The sequence below is a fragment of the Ovis canadensis genome, chromosome 3, assembly GCF_042477335.2.
Source record: "Ovis canadensis isolate MfBH-ARS-UI-01 breed Bighorn chromosome 3, ARS-UI_OviCan_v2, whole genome shotgun sequence".
In the NCBI taxonomy this organism is placed as follows: Eukaryota; Metazoa; Chordata; class Mammalia; order Artiodactyla; family Bovidae; genus Ovis; species Ovis canadensis.
This window is the reverse complement of record NC_091247.1, coordinates 145902642-145923808: the sequence shown is the minus strand read 5'-3', so window position 1 is coordinate 145923808 and position 21167 is coordinate 145902642. Positions and strand designations below refer to the sequence as shown.

Below are 21167 nucleotides of genomic sequence, written 5' to 3'. Positions count from 1 at the left end.
CGACTCTTTGTGACCCCATGAATCGCAGCACGCCAGGCCTCCCTGTCCATCACCATCTCCCGGAGTTTACTCAGACTTACGTCCATCGAGTCACTGATGCCATCCAGCCATCTCATCCTCTGTCGTCCCCTTCTCCTCCTGCCCTCAATCCCTCCCAGCATCAGGGTCTTTTCCAATGAGTCAGCTCTTCACATCAGGTGGCCAAAGTATTGGAGTTTCAGCTTTAGCATCAGTCCTTCCAATGAACACTCAGGACTGATCTCCTTTAGGATGGACTTGTTGGACCTCCTTGCAGTCCAAGGAACTCGCAAGAGTCTTCTCCAACACCACAGTTCAAAAGCATCAGTTCTTTAGTGCTTCAACTCTCACATCCATACATGACCACTGGAAAAACCATAGCCTTGACTAGACGGACCTTTGTTGGCAAAATAATGTCTCTGCTTTTGAATGTGCTGTCTAAGTTGGTCGTAAGTTTCCTTCCAAGGAGTAAGCGTCTTTTAATTTCATGGCTGCAATCACCATCTGCAGTGATTTTGGAGCCTAGAAAAATAAAGTCTGACACTGTTTCCACTGTTTCCCCATCTATTTCCCATGAAGTGATGGGACCAGATGCCATGATCTTTGTTCTCTGAATGTTGAGCTTTAGGCCAACTTTTTCACTCTCCTCTTTCACTTTCATCAAGAGGCTTTTAGTTCCTCTTCACTTTCTGCCATAGGGTGGTGTCATTTGCATATGAGGTTATTGATATTTCTTCCAGCAATCTTGATTCCAGCTTGTGCTTCCTCCAATCCAGCATTTCTCATGATGTATTCTGCATATAAGTTAAACAAGCAGAGTGACAATATACAGCCTTGATGTACTCCTTTTCCTATTTGGAACCATTCTGTTGTTCCATGTCCAGTTTTAACTGTTGCTTCCTGACCTGCATACAGATTTCTCAAGAGGCAGGTCAGGTAGTCTGGTATTCCCATCTCTTTCAGAATTTTCCACAGTTTATTGTGATCCACACAGTCAAAGGCTTTGGCATAGTTGATAAAACAGAAAGAGATGTTTTTCTGAAACCCTGGTTAGGAAACAGAATTCTAGACTCCTGGACTCAGGAGAGACCTTGAGAGACTACCCTGCCCAGCTTTTTAGGATGAGAAGCCTCTCTGCTCTGTGCCAACACAAAGGCTTATAGGTCTGCCAGGTCTCCTATCAGGAGACACAAGTACCACCCGTCCTGATTCTGGAAAGTGCTGTGCACTGGAACTGAGGCTGAGCTGAAAGCAGTGCTGCTATTTTCATCCTGAGTCCTTATTTTACCCTCCGGACCTACTTGAATCTACTTGAAATCTATCCCCTCTTCCACCTCAAAGTCCATCTGACGGTGCTCATTTTACAGTGCTCATTTTAAGACAGTGCTCGTTGACTTGAACATCTCTAGTACTTTCAGCTGTTCATCCATCCTTTTTAATGGCTGTGTGCATGATGGTCTCACATTAGTTTTGGTCCAAAAAGTGCAAAGCACAATAAGATGATTAATTTGTGTTTTACACCCTGCTTCTTTTAAGTCGACCTATTTTGGTTTTCGTTTTTATGGAAGCAGGTCACACTTCATTCTTATTGAGTTTCTGGTAGGAACTGCAGTTAGGCCAGTCTTCCTAGTTCCATCCTGTGCGCTTTTTGAAAAGTCAAGTATAAGGGTCTGTACTTATTTTCAATACCTTTTATCTTTCCAGTCTCCCGATATTTTTTAAATTGTTGAGCCTTTTTACTTATGTATCAATTACCTCATCCAGCTTCCTATCTTGAGTTTGCCTTCATCCAGTTCTTCACCCAAGAAGACTTGAGCTTCATCCTGAGTGTGGTTCTAACTCTGAATGGAACAAGACCGTCTGGAAAGTGGCCCCTTGTCCACACAACTGCTCCAAGCAGACATCACCCCTGACTTCTCATCCACTCTCTCGTCCCTCGTGTCGGGCAAGTGTCTTATTTCTGCCTCCAAAATATAACCCCAATCCATATACTTCTGTTTTTTTCTTATCCCCACATCCACTACTCAAATCAGAGCCACTATCATCTTTAATTTCTGGGCAGCTGTGATAATCTCTCTGTCTCCTTTTTCTTGATTTTCTTGGATCCAGCAGCCAGAGGAATCTGTTTGATTGCTTTATTATGTGTCTCCGCCACTGAACTGTAGGGCAGGCCATGACGGTTTAATTCACAGCCATGGCCTGTCCTAGGGCTTCCCTGGTGGCTCAGATGGTAAAGAATTCACCTGCAATGCTGGAGACATGGGTTCAACCCCTGGGTTGGGAAGATCCTCTGGTGAAGGGAATGGCTATCTGCTCTAGTATTCTTGCCTGGAGAATTCCATGGACAGAGAAGTGTGACAGACCACAATCCATGGGGTCACTAAGAGTCAGACCCAAGTGAGTGACTAAGCATGCACTCATGGCCTGTCCTATTTACCTATACTTATAATATCACACACAGCAGACGCTTACCTAAGAATAAGTGACTTTACAAAGGTTACAATCTCATTTTTAAGTCATGTGAGATTCTGCCAAATATCTTACAAAAACCATGGTACACTCTGCTTAAGCCAGTCCTGTGACCTGCCACTTCACTCTTCTTAAAATTTTTATTGGAGTATAACTGATTTACAATGCTATGTTAATTTCCACTGTACAGCAAAGTGAATCAGTTATACATATACATATATCTACTCTTTAAGATTCTTTTCCTTGTTAAATCATTACAGAGTATTGAGAAGTATTCCCTGTGTTACCAGCTCATTCTTCAAAAGATAAACTAGTTTAGCATGACTATTTAGGACATACTTATTTGGCCCTTGGAGCAATATTTTCTGCAGTAACTGCACATAAATAAGCTATTTAGTAATTTGCTCTGGAATGATGTTTGGGCTCTACTTTTTACCACTTTTGAAACCTGGGATGGAATTTGTCAATTTTCAGTCCTCTGGCAATATATTCAGAGACATTTTTCCTCTATTTGCTGCAAGAAAATTTTGTCTCATACATTAAACAATGAACACCTAAACATCTACTTTAAAAACATTTATCTGTCATTGTTTGAAACATATTTATAGGACTGTGATTCTTTGTTCTTCTATAATATATACAAAGATTATATGGCTAATTTTTAAATTTTTCATTTTTAAAAGTATTTTATGCTAATGAAATAGAAAGCTGTGACAATAAATGGAACCAACACTTAAGATGATTGAAATGTTCTATACCATGGCTGTAGTGATTTCACAACTGTATTTGGGTAAATTCATCCAATTCTACATCCTTTAATTTAAATTAGGAATTTTATAAGTTATACCTTCAAAAAAACAAAGAAAAAAGAATAAAACCCAACCTCACAACACTGTAAGGCAGATGAAACTATCTTTTTAACAGCCCAGCTATATAACAAGAAATCATATGACATCCTCTAACCGAGCGTCAGAGCCCTTGAAAGAGGTAAAGATGAAGCAGCCATCACTGCTGTGGATCCAGAAATAGCTCAGATGGGGGTGTTCAAGGCTGCCACGCAGGTGAGGGCTTTCAACTCATCCAGGCCCCACTTCTCTCAAAAAAGAGAGAACCCTTAACCAATCCTCCCAGCATGACTCTCCCTGTCCTCTCCCTTGCCAGAGTTTAAAGCAGTTATTCTCAAGCTTCGAGTCTATCTGAATCTCCTTAGGTTCTTGTTAAACTGAAGACTCTCAGTCAGCAGGACTGGGATGGGACGTCAGGTTCTGTATTTTTCCCAAGCTCCCAGGTAAGCTGATGCTGCTGGTCCATGGACTGCACCTAGAGTAGCCACGATGTAAAGCTATGAGCTCTGGTCCTCTGGCACGTCCACCTCAGTGTTTATTTCTCACAACCTCTGGACCAGCGCCACCATATCACCTGCCACACTGTCTGCATGCTCAGTGGGATTACCCGGAACACGGACCCCACCGCTGTCCATGTGAGACTGGGCTGAAGGGAAGCATTTACAGCTGAACCAATGCCATTCCTGTGGGGCCCTGACCGACTCTCAGCGTGAAAGTGAGTCCTGTCTGTTTCCTTTGGTTGACTTCCTAAGGGTATTAGGGCATGACTTACTTCATTAGGATAAATATATTTTAAATTATTTTTAACTTCACACCCCTCCCCAACTGCCATGTCCTTTCTTCCAAAGGAGCCCTGAAGTTGACCACAGGGCCCCTTTTAATTAATTAAATTAAATTAATCTCCCCTCTTCTATCTAAACCTGGATGAGAGTATAAAACCTTTTTAAAAAATAATGTCCAGAGATGCCTGTTTTATTTCTTACCAGGTGATGGCATTTCAGGCTGGTAACTTATTATATCAACTACTTTTATACCTCTGAAGTACAATCCACAAGCCAGCTCAGCAAGGAGCAATAGTGTCCGCACCTAACTGCGAGGGGTGGGTGTGAGTGTGGGGGTCAGGGATGGGGGGCCAAGCTGGATTTTCCAAGTAAAGGTCTTGGCTGGCAGAGTGCTGTGACTGGAGCCAAGGGCTAGGCCTGAGCTTGTTTGAGAGACCCTGACACTTGGAACCCTGTGAATTCCTAGGCCTAGTCCTCCAACCCAAACCTTAAGAGTGCAGTTATTATCTTCCTTTTTATAGTCAATTCAGCCCAAACAAGGAGCTGAGCTGGTCCTAGGAAAGTGGATCTGGGGCCTATTTTCAGCTGACCCGTCCTCCGCCTGCACTCCCAACCTTAGGGCACTGCCCTTTCTGCAAGTTCTTAGGAAAAAGCTAGGTTTCTGGTAATTCCCTGTCTCTTTTCAGTTCTGCTTTGAGAAGAAAAGGGAACACAGGGGCAACCAGGGGTGGGCACAGGCATCTCGGCAAGAGTTCCGGCGGCCCGAGGCTCAGAGCCACGCAGAGTCGGGTCTGCATTGGCCCGAAGTGGTCCTCTGGGAACTCAGGGCCAGGGCACCCTCCTGGGAGGGTGTCCAAGAGGAAGACTTTACTAACCGCATTCTACACCAGTAGCGGCTGTTCATCTGAGAAGGCAGAGGCTGGGAGAACATCAAGATCAAGGAAGAAGACCTAGAAGGGAGGAGTGAACAGCTCTTTCTTATCACAAGGGAGGCTGTGAAAGTAAGCAGTTACTAGGTGAATCATTACTGTAGCTCCTCTTCTTTCCTCACCAGAAAAGAACACCAGCTTCCTGTGAGATCTGGAGAGCCCCTGCCTAAGAACCGAACAACAAGCTGGTGTTTTTCTCTCAGACCAAGTCACTCAGGAAAGAATGATCTTACTAGCATCCCTACACTAAGGCCTCAGGTGGCCGCGGATGCCTTTCTGCTCTGCCTGCACGTGTCTCTGTGACAGAGCGCAGAGCTGTGGGGCTCTGCGCGTGCGTGCTGGCACCTGAGATGGAGCCAGAGCACCAGTGCTTTGTGACTTGGTGCCCACGAAAGCTTTCTTGAATTGAAAAATACTCTGACATTCTAACGTTATTTTATCATGCAGGTATCTCTGTTTCTATATCCTTTGAAATCCCCAGTGCCTGGGAGAGTGTCTGGCACATAAAATGTACCAATAAATATTTGATGAATAAATGAATTATTTCCTTAAAAAATATTAAACTTTTGCCATCCTCATCATTAGAATAGTCCATGTGAAAACTTCGCTGGAGAGAAAGTGGTCTTTATTACTCATCCTGCTTTTATCTAACATCGTGTTCCACCAAACTGTAGCCCCTCACTCTCAAACTCATAGACAGAGATGCTGATTAAGGCAGAATATTTGCAAGAAAATGTAAAGCCCCAGGACAAGGGAACTGAACAAAGTGTAGGAAAAGCTCTGTTTCCTGGCCAATCATCTTTCTCCAGTGCTTCCCTGTGATGCTGGCCTCTCCCAAGCTCTCTTCTACCTCCCACCTTTCTTCCACATTTCCAGGCTGTCTCCACCTTCCCCATTTTCTCATTCACCTCTCATCTCCACTGACTCTCCCCACTCTTTCACTCCACCCTCAACTCTTCATATAAGAAATATCTCTATGAAGTGAATTCAGCTCAGTCGCTCAGTCGTGTCCTACTCTTTGTGATCCCATGAACCGCACCACGCCAGGCCTCCCTGTCCATCACCAACTCCTGGAGTCCATCCAAACTCACGCCCATTGTGTCGGTGATGCCATCCAACCATCTCATCCTCTGTGGTCCCCTTCTCCTCCTGCCCTCAATCTTTCCCAACATCAGGGTCTTTTCAAATGAGTCAGCTCTCCAGATCAGGTGGCCTAAGTACTGGACTTTCACCTTCAACATCAGTCCCTCCAATGAACACCCAGGACTGATCTCCTTTAGGATGGACTGGTTGGATCTCCTTGCAGTCCAAGGGACTCTTAAGAGTCTTCTCCAGCACCACAGTTCAAAAGCATCAATTCTTCTGTGCTCAGCTTTCTTTACAGTCCAACTCTCACATCCATATTTTAAAATACTGCTGAAGAGAGCAGAGTGCCTGCTGGGGATGAAGGAAGGGCTGGAGAGCCCAATGAGGTGAATTTGAAATGTCATTCATCTGTGTGGTCAGGGAGCTCAGGTTCAGGGCTTTTCCAGGCTAGTGTGATACAGCACCAGTGGAGGAAGGGAATTTCAGGCATGGGGAAGCGAGGAGTTTAAGTGAAGGGCTGTGACATCTAAGCTGGACAGGGAAAGAAGCACAGAGGTCTTAAATGACATACAAGGCACAGTTGGGAGTATCCAAAGGGAAGTCCCTGGAGGGAAGTTGAGGAGGCTGTGGTCTGGAGCAGCGTGTCTGGAGGGTACGTGCAGAGTGGGTGGTGTAGTATAGTTTCTGGTCTGGGTAGTGATGGCAGTGGGAGAGGCTTAAGTGGAGAGGAAAGGGCACACAGAAGAAGTTTTTTTTGATGAGAACTTAAATGGAAGAACACACGCCTGAAAATTAGGAGAGAGGGACAAGCTGCTCTAATTCATGAGAAAATTTAAAATATTTTGAAAAATTCAAAATTATTTTTTACATAACAAATGCACCTCCTAGAGCTTTCATTTACTTCAATGAGAATTCAGCATAATTAAGCACTTTGTTGATCACTGCTAACAATAAATTTATATTAACAATAAGACCCTGATGCTGGGAAAGATTGAAGGCAAGAGGAGAAGGGGAACGCAGAGGATGAGATGGTTGGATGGCATTACCAACTCGATGGACATGAGTTTGAGCAAGCTCTGGGAGTTGGTGATGGACAGGGAGGCCTGGTGTGCTGCAGTCCATGGGGTCACAAAGAGTCAGATACTACTGAGCAACTGAACTGAACAGAACAGTAAACTTAAATATTCACTCTGTCAGGCCCACACTAAACACCTTTAACAGTATTTTACTTATGAATAGTACTATTACTACCTATTTTACAGATAAGGAAACTAAAGTTCAGAGAGGTTGAATATTTTATCCAAGGTCACAAAGCCAGCATCATAGCCCTCAAACTCTGGTAGTCGAACTCCAGAGTCTTTATCCACCATGCTTTACTGTCTGCCAAAGTCAAATGTCCACAGAAGAATACCAGTGTGAAAAGCAAGACCCTAGCAGAAGACAAAAAAAACTTAGATTAAAATGTATCCAAGCATTAATAATTGAGCTTGTTTTAACAGACTCTGAGTGATTTTTTTATATTTTATACATTTTCAAAATGGCCTTAATGATTATCTTACTTTTACAATAATAGTATTAAAATAAAAAATATAAAGAATCTTTCAAATGCCAGTATCATTATTCCAAACCCTTTTTTGGGGGGTGTACATCTGTTTAAGCCCAAAGCTTATTAATATAATTCCCATTTAATTTAAGGAACTCATGAAATACTTATGGAAAAGAGCAGAAACATCTAGTTATTCAGTCCCAAAATGGACTTCTTAGTCACTACACCCTGATTAAATTTCAACATTCTGAGGATCAGAAGACCAGCACACTAGGATCTGGTAGCATGTGATTATTTGTAATATTTACAAAGTGAACAAGAGAATTAAAGGGATGGTTTTTAAAGGCTGGGCAGGGAACAGGTGAGGATCAATTATTTGTACAATTCCATTACTTTTCTTGTAGGCAAATCTAAATTCTGTGGTGCAAAGGTTCTCTTAAACTAGCCTCACTGTGGATTCAGTTCAGTCGCTCAGTCGTGTCTGACTCTTTGTGACCCCATGAATCACAGCACGCTGGGCCTCCCTGTCCATCACCAACTCCCGGAGTTTACTCAGACTCACATCCATCGAGTCAGTGATGCCATCCAGCCATCTCATCCTCTGTCGTCCCCTTCTCCTCCTGCCCCCAATCCCTCCCAGCATCAGTCTTTTCCAGTGAGTCAACTCTTCGTATGAGGTGGCATCATTCCTTTCAAAGAAATCCCAGGGCTTATCTCGTTCAGAATGGACTGGTTACAACTATAGGCAAAAAAAATGGGAAGTGGTGGCACATGGCTTTCTTTCTTGCTGATACAACTTCCTCATTTAAACTCAGACCTCCTCCTAACTTTCTTAGCTTCTCAAAAGCATCAACTAAACTGATAAACTCTATCTGACAAAAGAACACTGTTGATTAGGTACTTTGTTTCGTCTAAGGCAAGAAATGTCTATCACTGGTGATCAAATCAAATAATATCTAATATAATCCTATATAGAGAGAAGTTTTTAAAAGAGATATGCAGATAGAAATAGTGTTTATCAGTTTAGTTGATGCTTTTGAGAAGCTAAGAAAGTTAGGAGGAGGTCTGAGTTTAAATGAGGAAGCTGTATCAGCAAGAAAGAAAGCCATGTACCACCACTTCCTGTTTTTTGCCTATAGTTGTTGATAGAAGGCTGTGGGTTTTGTGAGCGCTCCATTTTTAACTTGAGAAATGGCTTCCTTCCTCTCCTTCCATTCCACAAGGATCACTGGCTTCCCTTCTCCTCAAACTTAGATCCTTACCTTTCAAAATGATGCTGCCTTTATTATACTCTAAAGATGTGACCCCTGAGTGATGAAAGAATTCCATATAACCATTAGGTAAAGGAACCTGCTATGCTTGGACTGTGTGGACTTCCATTCCAGTATGAATAGTGGAATACAGGCTCAATTCACACTTTTTCTTTTTCCAAGGTAACAACCCATACACTTAAGGTGAGTTAAGAGGAATACATCATCATTGTCCTCCCGTCTCCTCTCCCACTCCCAACTGGTGTCATCCTGGGCAAGTTACTTAGCCTCTGTAAATCTTAGCTTCTTTATTTGTAAAATGGGGTGAGAAATAGAATTGTTATAAAGACTCCATGAAACAATGCATACTTTATAAGTATCTTCATTTTTTAACCCTTAAAAAAAAATTAAGCCATTCTCGTCTTGCAAGCCATACAAATAAAGGCTGCAGGTGGCTTTTGTCTGTAGATTATAGTTTGCTGACCCTGATACAGATGTAGATCACTGATACAGTGTGCCTGACCAAAGGTGAAGCCTGGAGCCATAGAACAAAGCCAGACTAACTGGCCCACACCAGGGCAGTTTTCCAATCTACTGAACTACCTGCTACTCAGTGAGTTCAAGCGAATCTGGAAAATCCAAATTTCTGGACTACTTGGACCTACTGTGCGACACATCGGTCTTACTGTAACCCAGAAGAGTAAACATTAAAGGCATTCTATGCATCATGGCCATGAATAGTACTGTTAAAACCTCAGGCAGTTTAGTTAAGCTGCTTCATGCAGACTAAGAAAAACATAGGGCTCCCAAATGGGGCCGCGCTGTTGCCCTTGGGTAGCACCAGGGCACTGGATGCAACTCAGCATAGGAAGATCTGAGTGAAGACTCAGTGTACATGCTGCACATTTATGCATACATGCACACTCACACACACACACCACTCCTGTATCTCTGGGGCCAAGAGAATCGACCTCTTGGCAGCCCTTATCAGACTCATCTCAGATGATTCATCAACTAAGCATAACCACTCAATTTTTAAAAACAGTGGGTGGGACCTATCTCTTACACTTGCCAACTCCTTCTGTTTACAAAATAGGCACTCATTTTTAGCACAACACTAACCCCTTTCCTATTTCCCCATTTCTGAAAAGCTTCCTCATCCAGTGAATTTCAATAGAGTTCAAGGGCACTGCTGCTGTCCTTTCTACATGTATTTCAAATGCTGGCAAGGCTGAATGTGCCACTGCTCCCCTTCCAGTATCATTATTCCCAAACAAGAGACTGAGTCCAATGATATTTGCTGCCAGCTGAAGGACAACAATTTTCTCTTCAAATCATTTCTAAGGAACGGAGACCATAACTCAAAGAATTTTGAAAACAAGTAAGTGACTGACAAGATGGAAGATGAGTGAGCCTCTACCCAGGGACCTCCTAGGATCATCAGAAGAGCAGCATTTCCTACTGACTTCCTCTTTATTGTGCTTGTTTTGATATCACAACATCCAATTTGGTCTTTCCTTAGGAGGCAAAGAACTGCCTGCTTCAGAGCCCCCAGAGAAGACAACTCAACATTTACCAGGAATGACTTGACAAATATCACACAGACCATCTTTGTTATGGCTAAGAGAAAATTATCATCTTTGGTGGGTATGATTCAAACTTTTAGGAATATATCTGAAGTAATAAAGCAATGGAAGTACAAGATCATGCAGAATATTTGCAAAGGTACACTGCAATCTCACTCCAATTTGGTAAAATTTGCAGAAAAAGATTGAGAGACTCCAGAGAGCTATGCTGAGCTAGTTGTTTAAGACGGTAAATCTCCTGATAGAACAAGAAGCTCATATTTGTGATACGACAGTAATGATCAAATAACCATAATATATGAACAGGACTGAGGGCAATGTGTTGATGAGTCTGTTGTTCTAATTCCATTTCTGCCTACCCCTTATGCAGGCTGAACTGTAAAACACTAGAGAAGGCATCTGGTAGTCTGATCTTGGCTTATAGCATTCCTCATTTTTTAGATTTATCTTTACTGAATGGCTATTTACTGATTTGTTTGCAAACACTGTGATTATAAAGCAATACTGTGTTGCATCTTTTTGGTGGTAGGATAATGATAACCATCTACAAAGGTAAATATTAAGAGAGGGACTTTACCTATAATTGGAACAAACAATCTACCACAAAGTGAAGGTAATTGCTATAAACTGACAATGAAAATTACTGTCCTTTCTGCAAATAGCAATTTAGCAACAAATGCCCTTTTAGCGATGCAGTGCTAACCTCATACAGTATTTCTTAACAGTCTCTATTTTGATTTTTCAAATGAAGGAGGCATTCCCAAGAAAGTAACCAAAGGGTGGTGAGTCCCTGGCTAACCTTCTATAATTTTCATTACATCTCCACAGCCTACTTAAAATTGGAGGGTGAACGAAATCTCATAGCTGATTTTTTTCCTTCTGATAAGTTTGCAAAATTGTAAGGGACACTGTTTGCCCTAAAGCCTTTGTAAGACTAAGCTAATTCTTACATAGTCATTCATTCATTTCAGGAAAACTTTATTGAGATCAGCTATAGGCAAGCACTGTTTTGGATTTTATGGTGGGGAGGAGAGATAAGGAAGAATTAGACATTAATCCTGCCTTTGTAGGGACAGTGCTCAACAGGAAATAGAATATATATGCCTAAATAATGGAAGTATGGGTGCTTGTGCTGAGTTGCTAAGTCATGTCCAACTTGGGTGATCCCATGGATGGTAGCCCACCAGGCTCCTCTGTCCATTTTCTAAGCAAGAATACTGGAGTGAGCTGCCATTTTCTACTCCAGGGTATCTTCCCAACCCAGGGATTGAACCCATATTCCTTGTGTCTCTGACACTGGCAGGCAGATTCTTTACCACTGCGTCACTTGGGAAGCCCTAAATAATGGAAGTGCTATTTGCTATAAAGGCTACACCAAAAAAAGAAGAAAGGGAGATCCTTCCCTGTATCTTGGAGGATCAGAGAAACCATTCTGTAGATGGCATCTGGCCTGGGTCTTATAGGAATGTCAAGATTCAGAAGCACAGGGATGGTATGGGAGTGGGATGGCCCCCACTGGGTAGTGGAAAGGCCAAGGTGATGTGCACAGTCCTGGTGGCCTCTGTGGCTGATGCAGAGGCAGTCTGCAGGAAGATGAGGGGAAAATGCAGATTGGAACAGGTGGCACTGTACTGATGGCTCATTCTAGCTCTTGTCGTCTAAATAACCACACTGAATTATTTTTTTCTCAAGTTTTCTGTAGGTAAGAGAAAAAGTCTCATTGCAGTGGTTTTAAGTTCTTTAAAAAACAATTTTCTTAACTAGTTTCTTCCCCTAAAGCATATGGTGAAAAAGATACTTTAAAGAGTGTAAACTTTCCACTCCCATTCTGCCCCCAGGCCCTGTGTCATACTCCTGAAGTAGCCACTGTCAACAGTTTTCTTGTGAACCTTCCCCACAAAGTCTATGTAATAAACGTACATATACGCAATCTATCCCCATGCTCACTTCCACCAAATATTCAGTTTGCTTCTACATAATAACATCCCTGGAAAATTTTTCCATACCAGGACATATAAGTCTATTTCACTCTTTTAAATAGTAGTCTAATATTCCATTTCATGGAACTAGTATGGTTATTTAACCAATTCCCTAATAATGAACTTGATGTTATTTGACTTTGCTATTTCTTGGTTTTCAGTTCTTAATTACAAAAAGTTTAGTTAAAGTCCTGGAAGGAATTAGGTTCAAGGGCAGTGAGCAATCTTAACTAGCGCATGAGGCAAAGGCAAGCACAGGTAAAGACAAATATGAAGCAGTTCACAAAGCCTACTGGTTTTACAACATACTTGAGGCTTGTCTAGGGTGTCCCAGGTGGCTCAAGTGGTAAAGAATCCAGTGCAGAGCCACAGGAGACCCAGCTTAGGACTGGGAAAATCCCCAGGAGGAGGAAATGGTAACCCACTCCCAGGCAAGAATACCTTGCCTGGGAAATCCCATGGACAGAGGAGCCTGGCAGCCTACAGTTCATGGGGTCACAAACAGTCAGATATGACTAGGTGACTGAACACATGAGGCATGTATTATACTTGCTGCGACCAGGAACTTGACCACCCCCAACACACAATTTGGTATCCTTGGTATTCCTATCTATTTTCATTACAAAAAAGGTGGGTGATGGTTCTTGGTGGAACAGCAGTAAAGTGGTTCAAGGGTACTGACTGATTTTACAAGGTGATTTTGAAGAGTTAAGGGATTAACTTGCAAATACCCATTGATAATAAGATTTGTCTCAAGAAGTACATTAATAATGTAAGTTTGGCTTCTGAAGGCATCACTAAAAGGCAGCATAGTGTTTTAGGTCACTCAGGTTCTAGAGTCAAGAGATCCTGAATGCAACTCTGGCTCCCCTACTTTCTAAGGTGTAATTAAACATCAGTTACTTCATCATTAAAATGGGGGTAATATTTGCTTCACAGTGTTGCTATGGGGATTAGATGAGATAATATGGCATATATAGTTACTGTTCAACAAATGTTACCTACTATTTAGTAGCTACCTAGTTAATAGTTTAGCAAATGCTTAGGACATAGTGTTACTATGTACCAGGCACTCCTGGTTATCTCTCCATCTCCCTCTCTCTATCCACCCTGCCTGTCTATACTCACACTCATTAGTTTCTTAAAGGAGCTTGATGGGGTCGTTACTAATTAATACATGTTTTCTTGCATGTCATTTTTCAAAGTGTGCTTTTAGACATTATCCTTTTTATTCTCATCACCACTACCTAAGTGAGACAGAAAATGGAAAACACCAAAAATAGGCAGGAGTAATAATCAGCCAAAATAAAATTTAAATCATTATTCCACGCAGATTATAATGTTATTTCACAATGATCATTTTGAACAGACAGTTTACAAACTCAGTGTTTACAATAAACTGTGATATCTCTTTGAGCTCCTAGGAATATCATGAATTACATTCTTCTTTTTCATGGTTTTAAACTTAAAGGTTACATGATTAAAATAATAATACATGCTAAGAAGTTAAGGAAAAATATAAAGCATTTATTACTTTATCAGCTTCTATATAGTGTAATTAACCTCTCATTCACCTGGCACAGTGAGATGACATGCTCTTCAGAGATTAATTTTCTATAAAATATAGGCCTTTAATAGAAATCTTCAGAAAATGCAACTTTCCTGTTTTGGGAGATGGTAATGTGAAATAACAAACAAAACAAAAGCCATCATTCTTCCATGCTAATATTTACTTTTAATCCAACTTTTGCTATAATGAAGTTATGGGGAAGCTGTGCAAAGAGATTAGCAAGAGAGGAGGAGAATACAGTGCAGAGAGATTTCTTCAGTATCCACTGCCTTTCCCTTGGACCCCATTCTTAGGAAAACTTGATTCAATAGGAGCATCTCACCCTTACTTTCACGGGCTCCTTGGTGGCTCAGATGGTAAAGATTCTGCCTGCAATGTGGGAGTTCTGGGTTCAATCCCTGAGTAGGGAAGATTCCCTGGAGAAGGGAATGGCAATGACTCCAGTATTCTTGCCAGGAGAATTCCACAGACAGAGGCTACAGTCCACAGAGTTGCAAAAAGCTAGATACAACTGAGCATCTAACACTCAGCACATCGCCAAATTGCTGCTTCAGGGAACAGCCCCATTATTATTATTATTTTTTTAACAAAGAACATATACATTCAGAACAACTGTAAGCAGAGATTCCCCATGACCATATTTCCTGTTTCTTAAGATGCCAATATAAAGCCTCAGAAAGGCTTTGGATAACACAAATCCTCACAGTATTCTTATAATACGGCAGAATTTACTGAATCTAACTGAATCAGATGTGCTTTAAACATGAATGATAGCCATTATAGTCAGGTCCCCCAAATAAGCCCCAATCTCATCCAAGGAAAAGCAATCACCCCAGCAAGTTTCCAGATGACCCCAGTGAAGAGTCCGGCCTCAGTGAGACACAGAGGAGCCTTCCCAGCTGCTTTTCTAAAGAAGACTGGGCAGGCTTCGACTCCTTCTCGGTGTTGGCCAATAAGAATCTGGAACAGGGCCCTGTACCACATGAATTATCTTCATCCTGCCAACTGCTTCTTGGCTTTGAGCAGCTGTGGGAGCAGCTGGTTTACAACACAGAGTGAACCCTTGTTCTGAGGTAGGAAAGTTCTGCCTTCCGTGAAAAACTTGTAAGTTTGGGTCTCTATACAACTACCTTCATGAGCTTTACCCTGAAGATCTGGTGTGTGGTGCTGGCTATTCATGGATCTTACAAAGAACCAAACAACCTATGATGGTTTTATCCAGAGGAGATCTTCCTACAACTATAAAAATCACCTTTATCTAAGTCTTCGCCTCAATCAGAAACTGAAGAGTCATAAGACGAGGCTTATCCCTGAACCAGTGTAACTAAAAATCAACCACATTTTGGGAATGGTTGATGGAACGCTGGAATTTACCCCTGCTTCCCCTGCTCCAATAAACCTGTAAAGGGATTTTTTTTTTTAAGGCACAAAACTCCTAGGTTAGTAAGAATACGAGAAAAGAGACAATTACAAAGTTTCAGAAGCTGGAAAGCAGACAGATCTGAAACTTAAATTTGCAGTGGAGAAAGCCAAACCAGTTTACACCAGAGAATTCCCAAAGGGCCTGGGGGCATTACTGGAAGTGGGCAACAATGGACACGATGAGCTAGAATAAAGAGGATCTGTCAAACTTCAAGAAATAGCTAGATTCCTCAGACCAGGTATCTACTCTGTAAATTGAGCTGACTGCTCCTCTCCCATCTAGGCAAAAGATACATAAATATATTCTCTGAAACGTATAAACTGTAAGTCTCCAAGTGAGAGACCCAGTACAACTTGTGGGGGAGGGGTACTGCAATGAAAACCAGGATTGGGGGCACACATGCACAGATATACTCCCCCAAGCCATTTCCCTCTACTTGGTCCCCAGAAAGACGGCAGCAATGCCCAGGCCTTACAGGAAGATCAGTGGGTGATGCGAACAGCCAAGGAGAAACTGACATGGCTGGTTCCCCAAGAAAAGGGCTACTGACAGCATCTTTAGTTAAGCTATTTCCAGCAAGCTCCACTCATGTATACCACATCTCAATTAGCCTCGTTCTCCCCCCACCCCCTGGCAATTCTTGAATACAGCAGATAGAGAGGGACAACCTGACATCTAAGGCAAGATTCTAAAATGAAAAGAGTCCAAAACAGAAAAGTCAGCTTGCATCACAAGAGTACAGTCAGCAGAACTCAGATTATAGAAACTCTATAGGACCAATGCCCTAGCTTCTTCAACAAATAAATTGCACAGAAGAGAATACAAGAGAATGGGGGGCCTACAGACTCAGAGACTTAAACCACATACCAAACACTTGTGCTGTATGGACCTTATTTGAGTATTGATGTGAACAATCCAATTGTTTTTTTAAAATGAGATAATCAGAGCAATTTAAATATTGTTTCAATATTTGATGATATTAAGGAACTGTGGTTAATTTTTTGGGTATGACATATTATGGTTATGTTTTACAGCCATATATTAGTGAAATACACTGAAATATTTTTGAATGAAATGATGGCTTGGATTTGCTTCAAGACAACCTGGGAAAGGGGCTGACTAAACTAAAAGGTCATGAGATAAAGGGAATAAGGGGAGCTTTTCGATTCTGTACTTGGTGTTTGAAATTTTCCATAATAGAGAAAAATGATCACTAGAATCCTCAGGGAAAACAATGAAATCATAAAACAGAAACAAAATAATATAAAAAAAGGAACATTCAAAGAATGTTTAAAACCTCCTGTAAATAAAAAAGAAGAAGAAATAAAACATTCAGTAAAGAGTTGGAGAAAAACTTGATGGCATATCCCAGAAAGTACAGTGACAAAGTATACAAATTAAATAAAGAAAAGAATAAAAAGTTAGAGGGCTAGTTCAGAAGGTCTAAAATCTTGGTAACAGTTTTAGAAAGAGAGAAAAAGAGAAAGAGCAGGAAGAAATTCATCAAGACAACAATGTAAGAAGATGTTCCAGAACTGAAGACCATAAATTTCTAAATGAAAAGCTGTACCAGTTGCCTGAGACAATGGATGAAAAGAGATGCACAGCAAGACACATCACTGCGAAACTGCAGAACGTTAGGAACAAAGAGATCTGTCAAGTTTCCAGGAGAGACAAAATAAAAACAAAAACCCTGGCTAAATATAAAAGATCTGGAATCAGGAGCATTTTGACTTCATAACAGAAAAAAAAAACTAGGAAGGAATGAAGCAATGCTTTCCAAATTATGAAGGAAAATGGCTGCCAATAGAGAGTTTATATCTAGCCAAACTAGATAGCGTTTATATCTAGGCAATCAATGATGAAGGCAGAATAAAAATATTTTTCAGATATGAAGGTCTCAGAAATTTTATTTCTATTTACCCTTTCTCAGCAGCAAACGCAAGGAAGTAAATCCAGAAACAGCAAGAAATGAAAATACAGGGAACAAAGGATCTAGCAGAGAAGAAAGGAGGAGGGAATTACCAGGATGGTGACAAAGAGAGATTCCAGAGCTGAAGTCTCCTCTCTAAGCCTCAGCTCCCTTATCTGTGAAACTGGGAACTGACAGTAACACCTGCCTCATAGGCTTGTCAGGACTCAGCATAAAACACTCTGAGTAGTTCCTGGCATAGAGTAGAAGCCACAAGAATTTTCTCATTATCCTCATTAAAGAATTGACACTTTGTATATTACAATAGCTAAAAAGAAAGAAATCAATGTAAAACACTTACATTTGAACCAAACTTCCTTCCAGCTTTGGAACAACTGAAAATTGTCACAGAACTATAAGGTTCTGGAGGTAAATAGAGTTGTGAGATTTTTTTTCTAGTGCAATTTTCTTGCTTCAAAGCATAGGGAATTCCAGCTCACAGTAGCTAAGTTACTTGCTGGACTACATAACCATTTAAAAAGAGAGACTAGCAGTCAGGGGTTTCATGTCAATGCACTGAAAATCACAAGTGCAGCTACTCAAACTCCATCTATGGTATCCTCACAGGGTCAGAGTTTCACATATACAAAAAAAAAAATATCACCATAGAAATATTTTGTTCACCTTTTGTCATTTTAAAACCTGGCACTTGGCTCAAGATATACATACACAGAAAGACCACCCAGAAAGATTCAGTCTGGGCAATAAAGAGAAGAGGGTTTCCTGAATTAGGCTGACAAAAAGGAAGGCAACATATTAGATTCACTGTCCTACACAGAGTTGCTCTGATTCTAGGAAGGACACCTCTAATGGGTTTACACACAAAAGTAAGAATATTAATCCCTATAGCACAGCCTGGGTAGGCATTTCTGATGCCTGAGTAGTGGGATGGGTAGCAATGTACTTCTATCAGGTTTCTAAGTCTTTCTAAAGAAATAAACACAATCTGCAGGGTTAGTAGTCTTTCCAGAAATGCTTCCAAAGAAATGATGGATACAACAATGAGGACTATTGGGCAAACCCAATGAAGAGGGAAAGTGTTGTCAAGGGCAAAAACGCAAGATCCCAGGAGAAGGGCATTTTGTACTAGCCTCAGCAGGCAAAGCACTACTGATACTCCTTTGAGGTGTGAGAGGGGAATGAGATTGGGTAGGAATTTTCCTGGCAAAAACAATGATTTCTAACTGAAATTAAGCCCTCTGTACATTTGCAGAAAGTCTTCTTCAACAGTTTGAGATGAATTTATTGTGAAAGAAAACTGTCCATTTTCTTTTCACTGAACTCAGGGGTAAAGTACACCCTATTTTCTCATCTTTAAACCACTGAAAACTTCTGTGCTTCTTGAATATTTCTTACAAACAAATTTGCAGTTACCTTTGGATATAGTTTATGTCCCACAGCAGTTCAAATACCAAAGTGGTGACTGGATGGATTAAACACCTCTTAGTATTTTCACCATTTAGCTGAGATTTAAAGTGACAAGTCAAGTGTCCAAAAATACAAGTGCTATTTTCAAATCTCTTATCCTCTTTACAAGTACTTATTTTTGTAGTTTTGATTAATAAAACGATTTTCTATTTTCTTAGCTGTACAAATGTTAGGTGCTTCTTCGAAAAAAACCATTCAAACAAACAATACAAAAGTATGCACTATAACTTAGTCAAGCTAGTAAAACATAAAAAGAAATAAGAACCATTTAAAAATATTTCCAATGTCTTCTGGGTATGAACAGAAACACACAAATGGAAAGTATGGCTGTGTCAACACTCACAGAAAAAGCAGGATTCCAGTGTTTGCCAGGGCGAAGGCGAGTCCTAAAATCCCACTGCCCATAATGGCATTGCTTAGGTTAAAAACAGACATGCCCAAGGAGGTTGTTCCTGGAATCTGAACAGAGACACAGTCACACTAAACAAAACAGTCCTCCAGAAAGATCATCACTCCAAAGCCTTTAAAGCACTATCAGGAACCAACAGGGAAATGAAACTCGAGGAATTCTTTCGTCATGATCTAGTTATTTTTTCAGATGGGTTTCAGGACAGAATACACAGGCTCCGAGGAATGTCTTGGTGAGTAAATAGCTACGCTTTTGGTACTATGCTGGATGAATTAAAAACATCTGTTGCAATTATTGTAATTTAAGAAATAAGCAAACTTTATTAAAATGACACTTACATAGTCATCACATTTCTTTTTTTCCAAGTGGCTGTTGGTGAGACTTCTTCTGCTTTCACGATCAGAAATAAACTTGCTGTAAAGAGAAGCATAATGATTTAATCTCATTATGATGACTTGGAGCTTAACATCATGACTGAATGATTTATTATTTACCAAAACATCATGCATGAAAAATTATCAATCAGTTATCTAAGAGTTTATAGTCCTATCCAGCTGCTCTCACTGACTTGTTTTTTTGTTTTTGTTTTGGTCAGGACTGTTCTTGTTGTTCAGTTGCTAAGTTGTGTCCCATTCTTTGTGACCCTACTAGGCTTCCCTGTCCTTCACTATCTCCTGGAGTTTGCTCAAACTCATACCCATTGAGTTGGTGATGCCATCTAACCATTTCATCCTCTGTTGTTCCCTTCTCCTCCTGCCCTCAATCTTTCCCAGCATCAGAGTCTTTTCCAATAAGTCAGCTCTTCACATCAGGTGGTGGCCAAAGTATTAGAGCTTCAGCTTCAGCATCAGTCCTTCCAATGAATATTCGGGCTCGATTTCCTTTAGGATTAACTGGCTTGATCTCTTTGCTGCCCAAGGAACACTCAAGAGTCTTTTCCAGCACTACAATTCAGAAGCATCAATTCTTCAGTGCTCAGCCTTCTTTATGGTCCAACTTTCACATCTGTATATGACTACTGGAAAAACCATAGCTTTGACATTATGGTCTTAGTAAAGTGATGTCTCTGCTTTTTAATATGCTGTCTAGATTTGTCATAGATTTTCTTCCAAGGAGCAAGCGTCTTTTAATTTCACAGCTACTTTTAATTTTTGTCAGGATTAGTTGCTCACATTCTTGTTTTACCTAATAAACTAAAAGTGCTCCAAGGGCAGATACTTTGCCTCATTCCCTTTTACATCCCTCACTCTCAGTTCAGTTCAGTCGCTCAGTCATGTCCGACTCTTTACAACCCCATGAATCGCAGAACACCAAGCCTCCTGTCCATCACCAACTCCCAGAGTTCACTCAAACTCATGACCATCAAGTTGGTGATGCCATTCAGCCATCTCATCCTCTGTCGTCTCCTTCTCCTCCTGCCCCCAATCCCTCCCAGCATCAGAGTCTCTTCCAATGAGTCAACTCTTTGCATGAGGTGGCCAAAGTATTGGAATTTCAGCTTCAACATCAGTCCTTCCAACGAACACCCTTTTAGGATGGACTGGTTGGATCTCCTTGCAGTCCAAGGGACTCTCAAGAGTCTTCTCCAACACCACAGTTCAAAAGCATCAATTCTTCAGTGCTCAGCTTTCTTCACAGTCCAACTCTCACATCCATACATGACCACAGGAAAAACCATAGCCTTGACTAGACGGACCTTTGTTGGCAAAGCAATATCTCTGCTTTTTAATATGCTATCTAGGTTGGTCATAACTTTCTTTCCAAGGAGTAAGCGCCTTTTAATTTCATGGCTGCAGTCACTATCTGCAGTGATTTTGGAGCCAAAAAATAAAGTCTGACACTGTTTCAACTGTTTCCCCATCTATTTCCCATGAA

At 41.0% G+C, this 21167-nt stretch overlaps 1 protein-coding gene across 6 annotated transcripts in view; it reads right to left on the bottom strand.

Annotated features, from left to right (window-relative positions):
- Positions 1-21167, bottom strand: part of SLC38A1 (solute carrier family 38 member 1) — a 77560-nt gene that overhangs the window by 25185 nt on the left and 31208 nt on the right. For all 6 annotated transcript variants that reach the window (XR_011255886.1, XR_011255887.1, XM_069584518.1 and 3 more), the window contains 2 exons: positions 19631-19706; positions 19227-19342 (listed from right to left, as the gene is read on the bottom strand). Coding sequence is in view for 4 of the 6 variants with exons in the window: in XM_069584518.1 (XP_069440619.1) it covers positions 19227-19342; positions 19631-19706 (192 nt within the window). In the remaining 2 variants the exon portion in view is untranslated. The remainder of the gene's footprint in view (positions 1-19226; positions 19343-19630; positions 19707-21167) is intronic.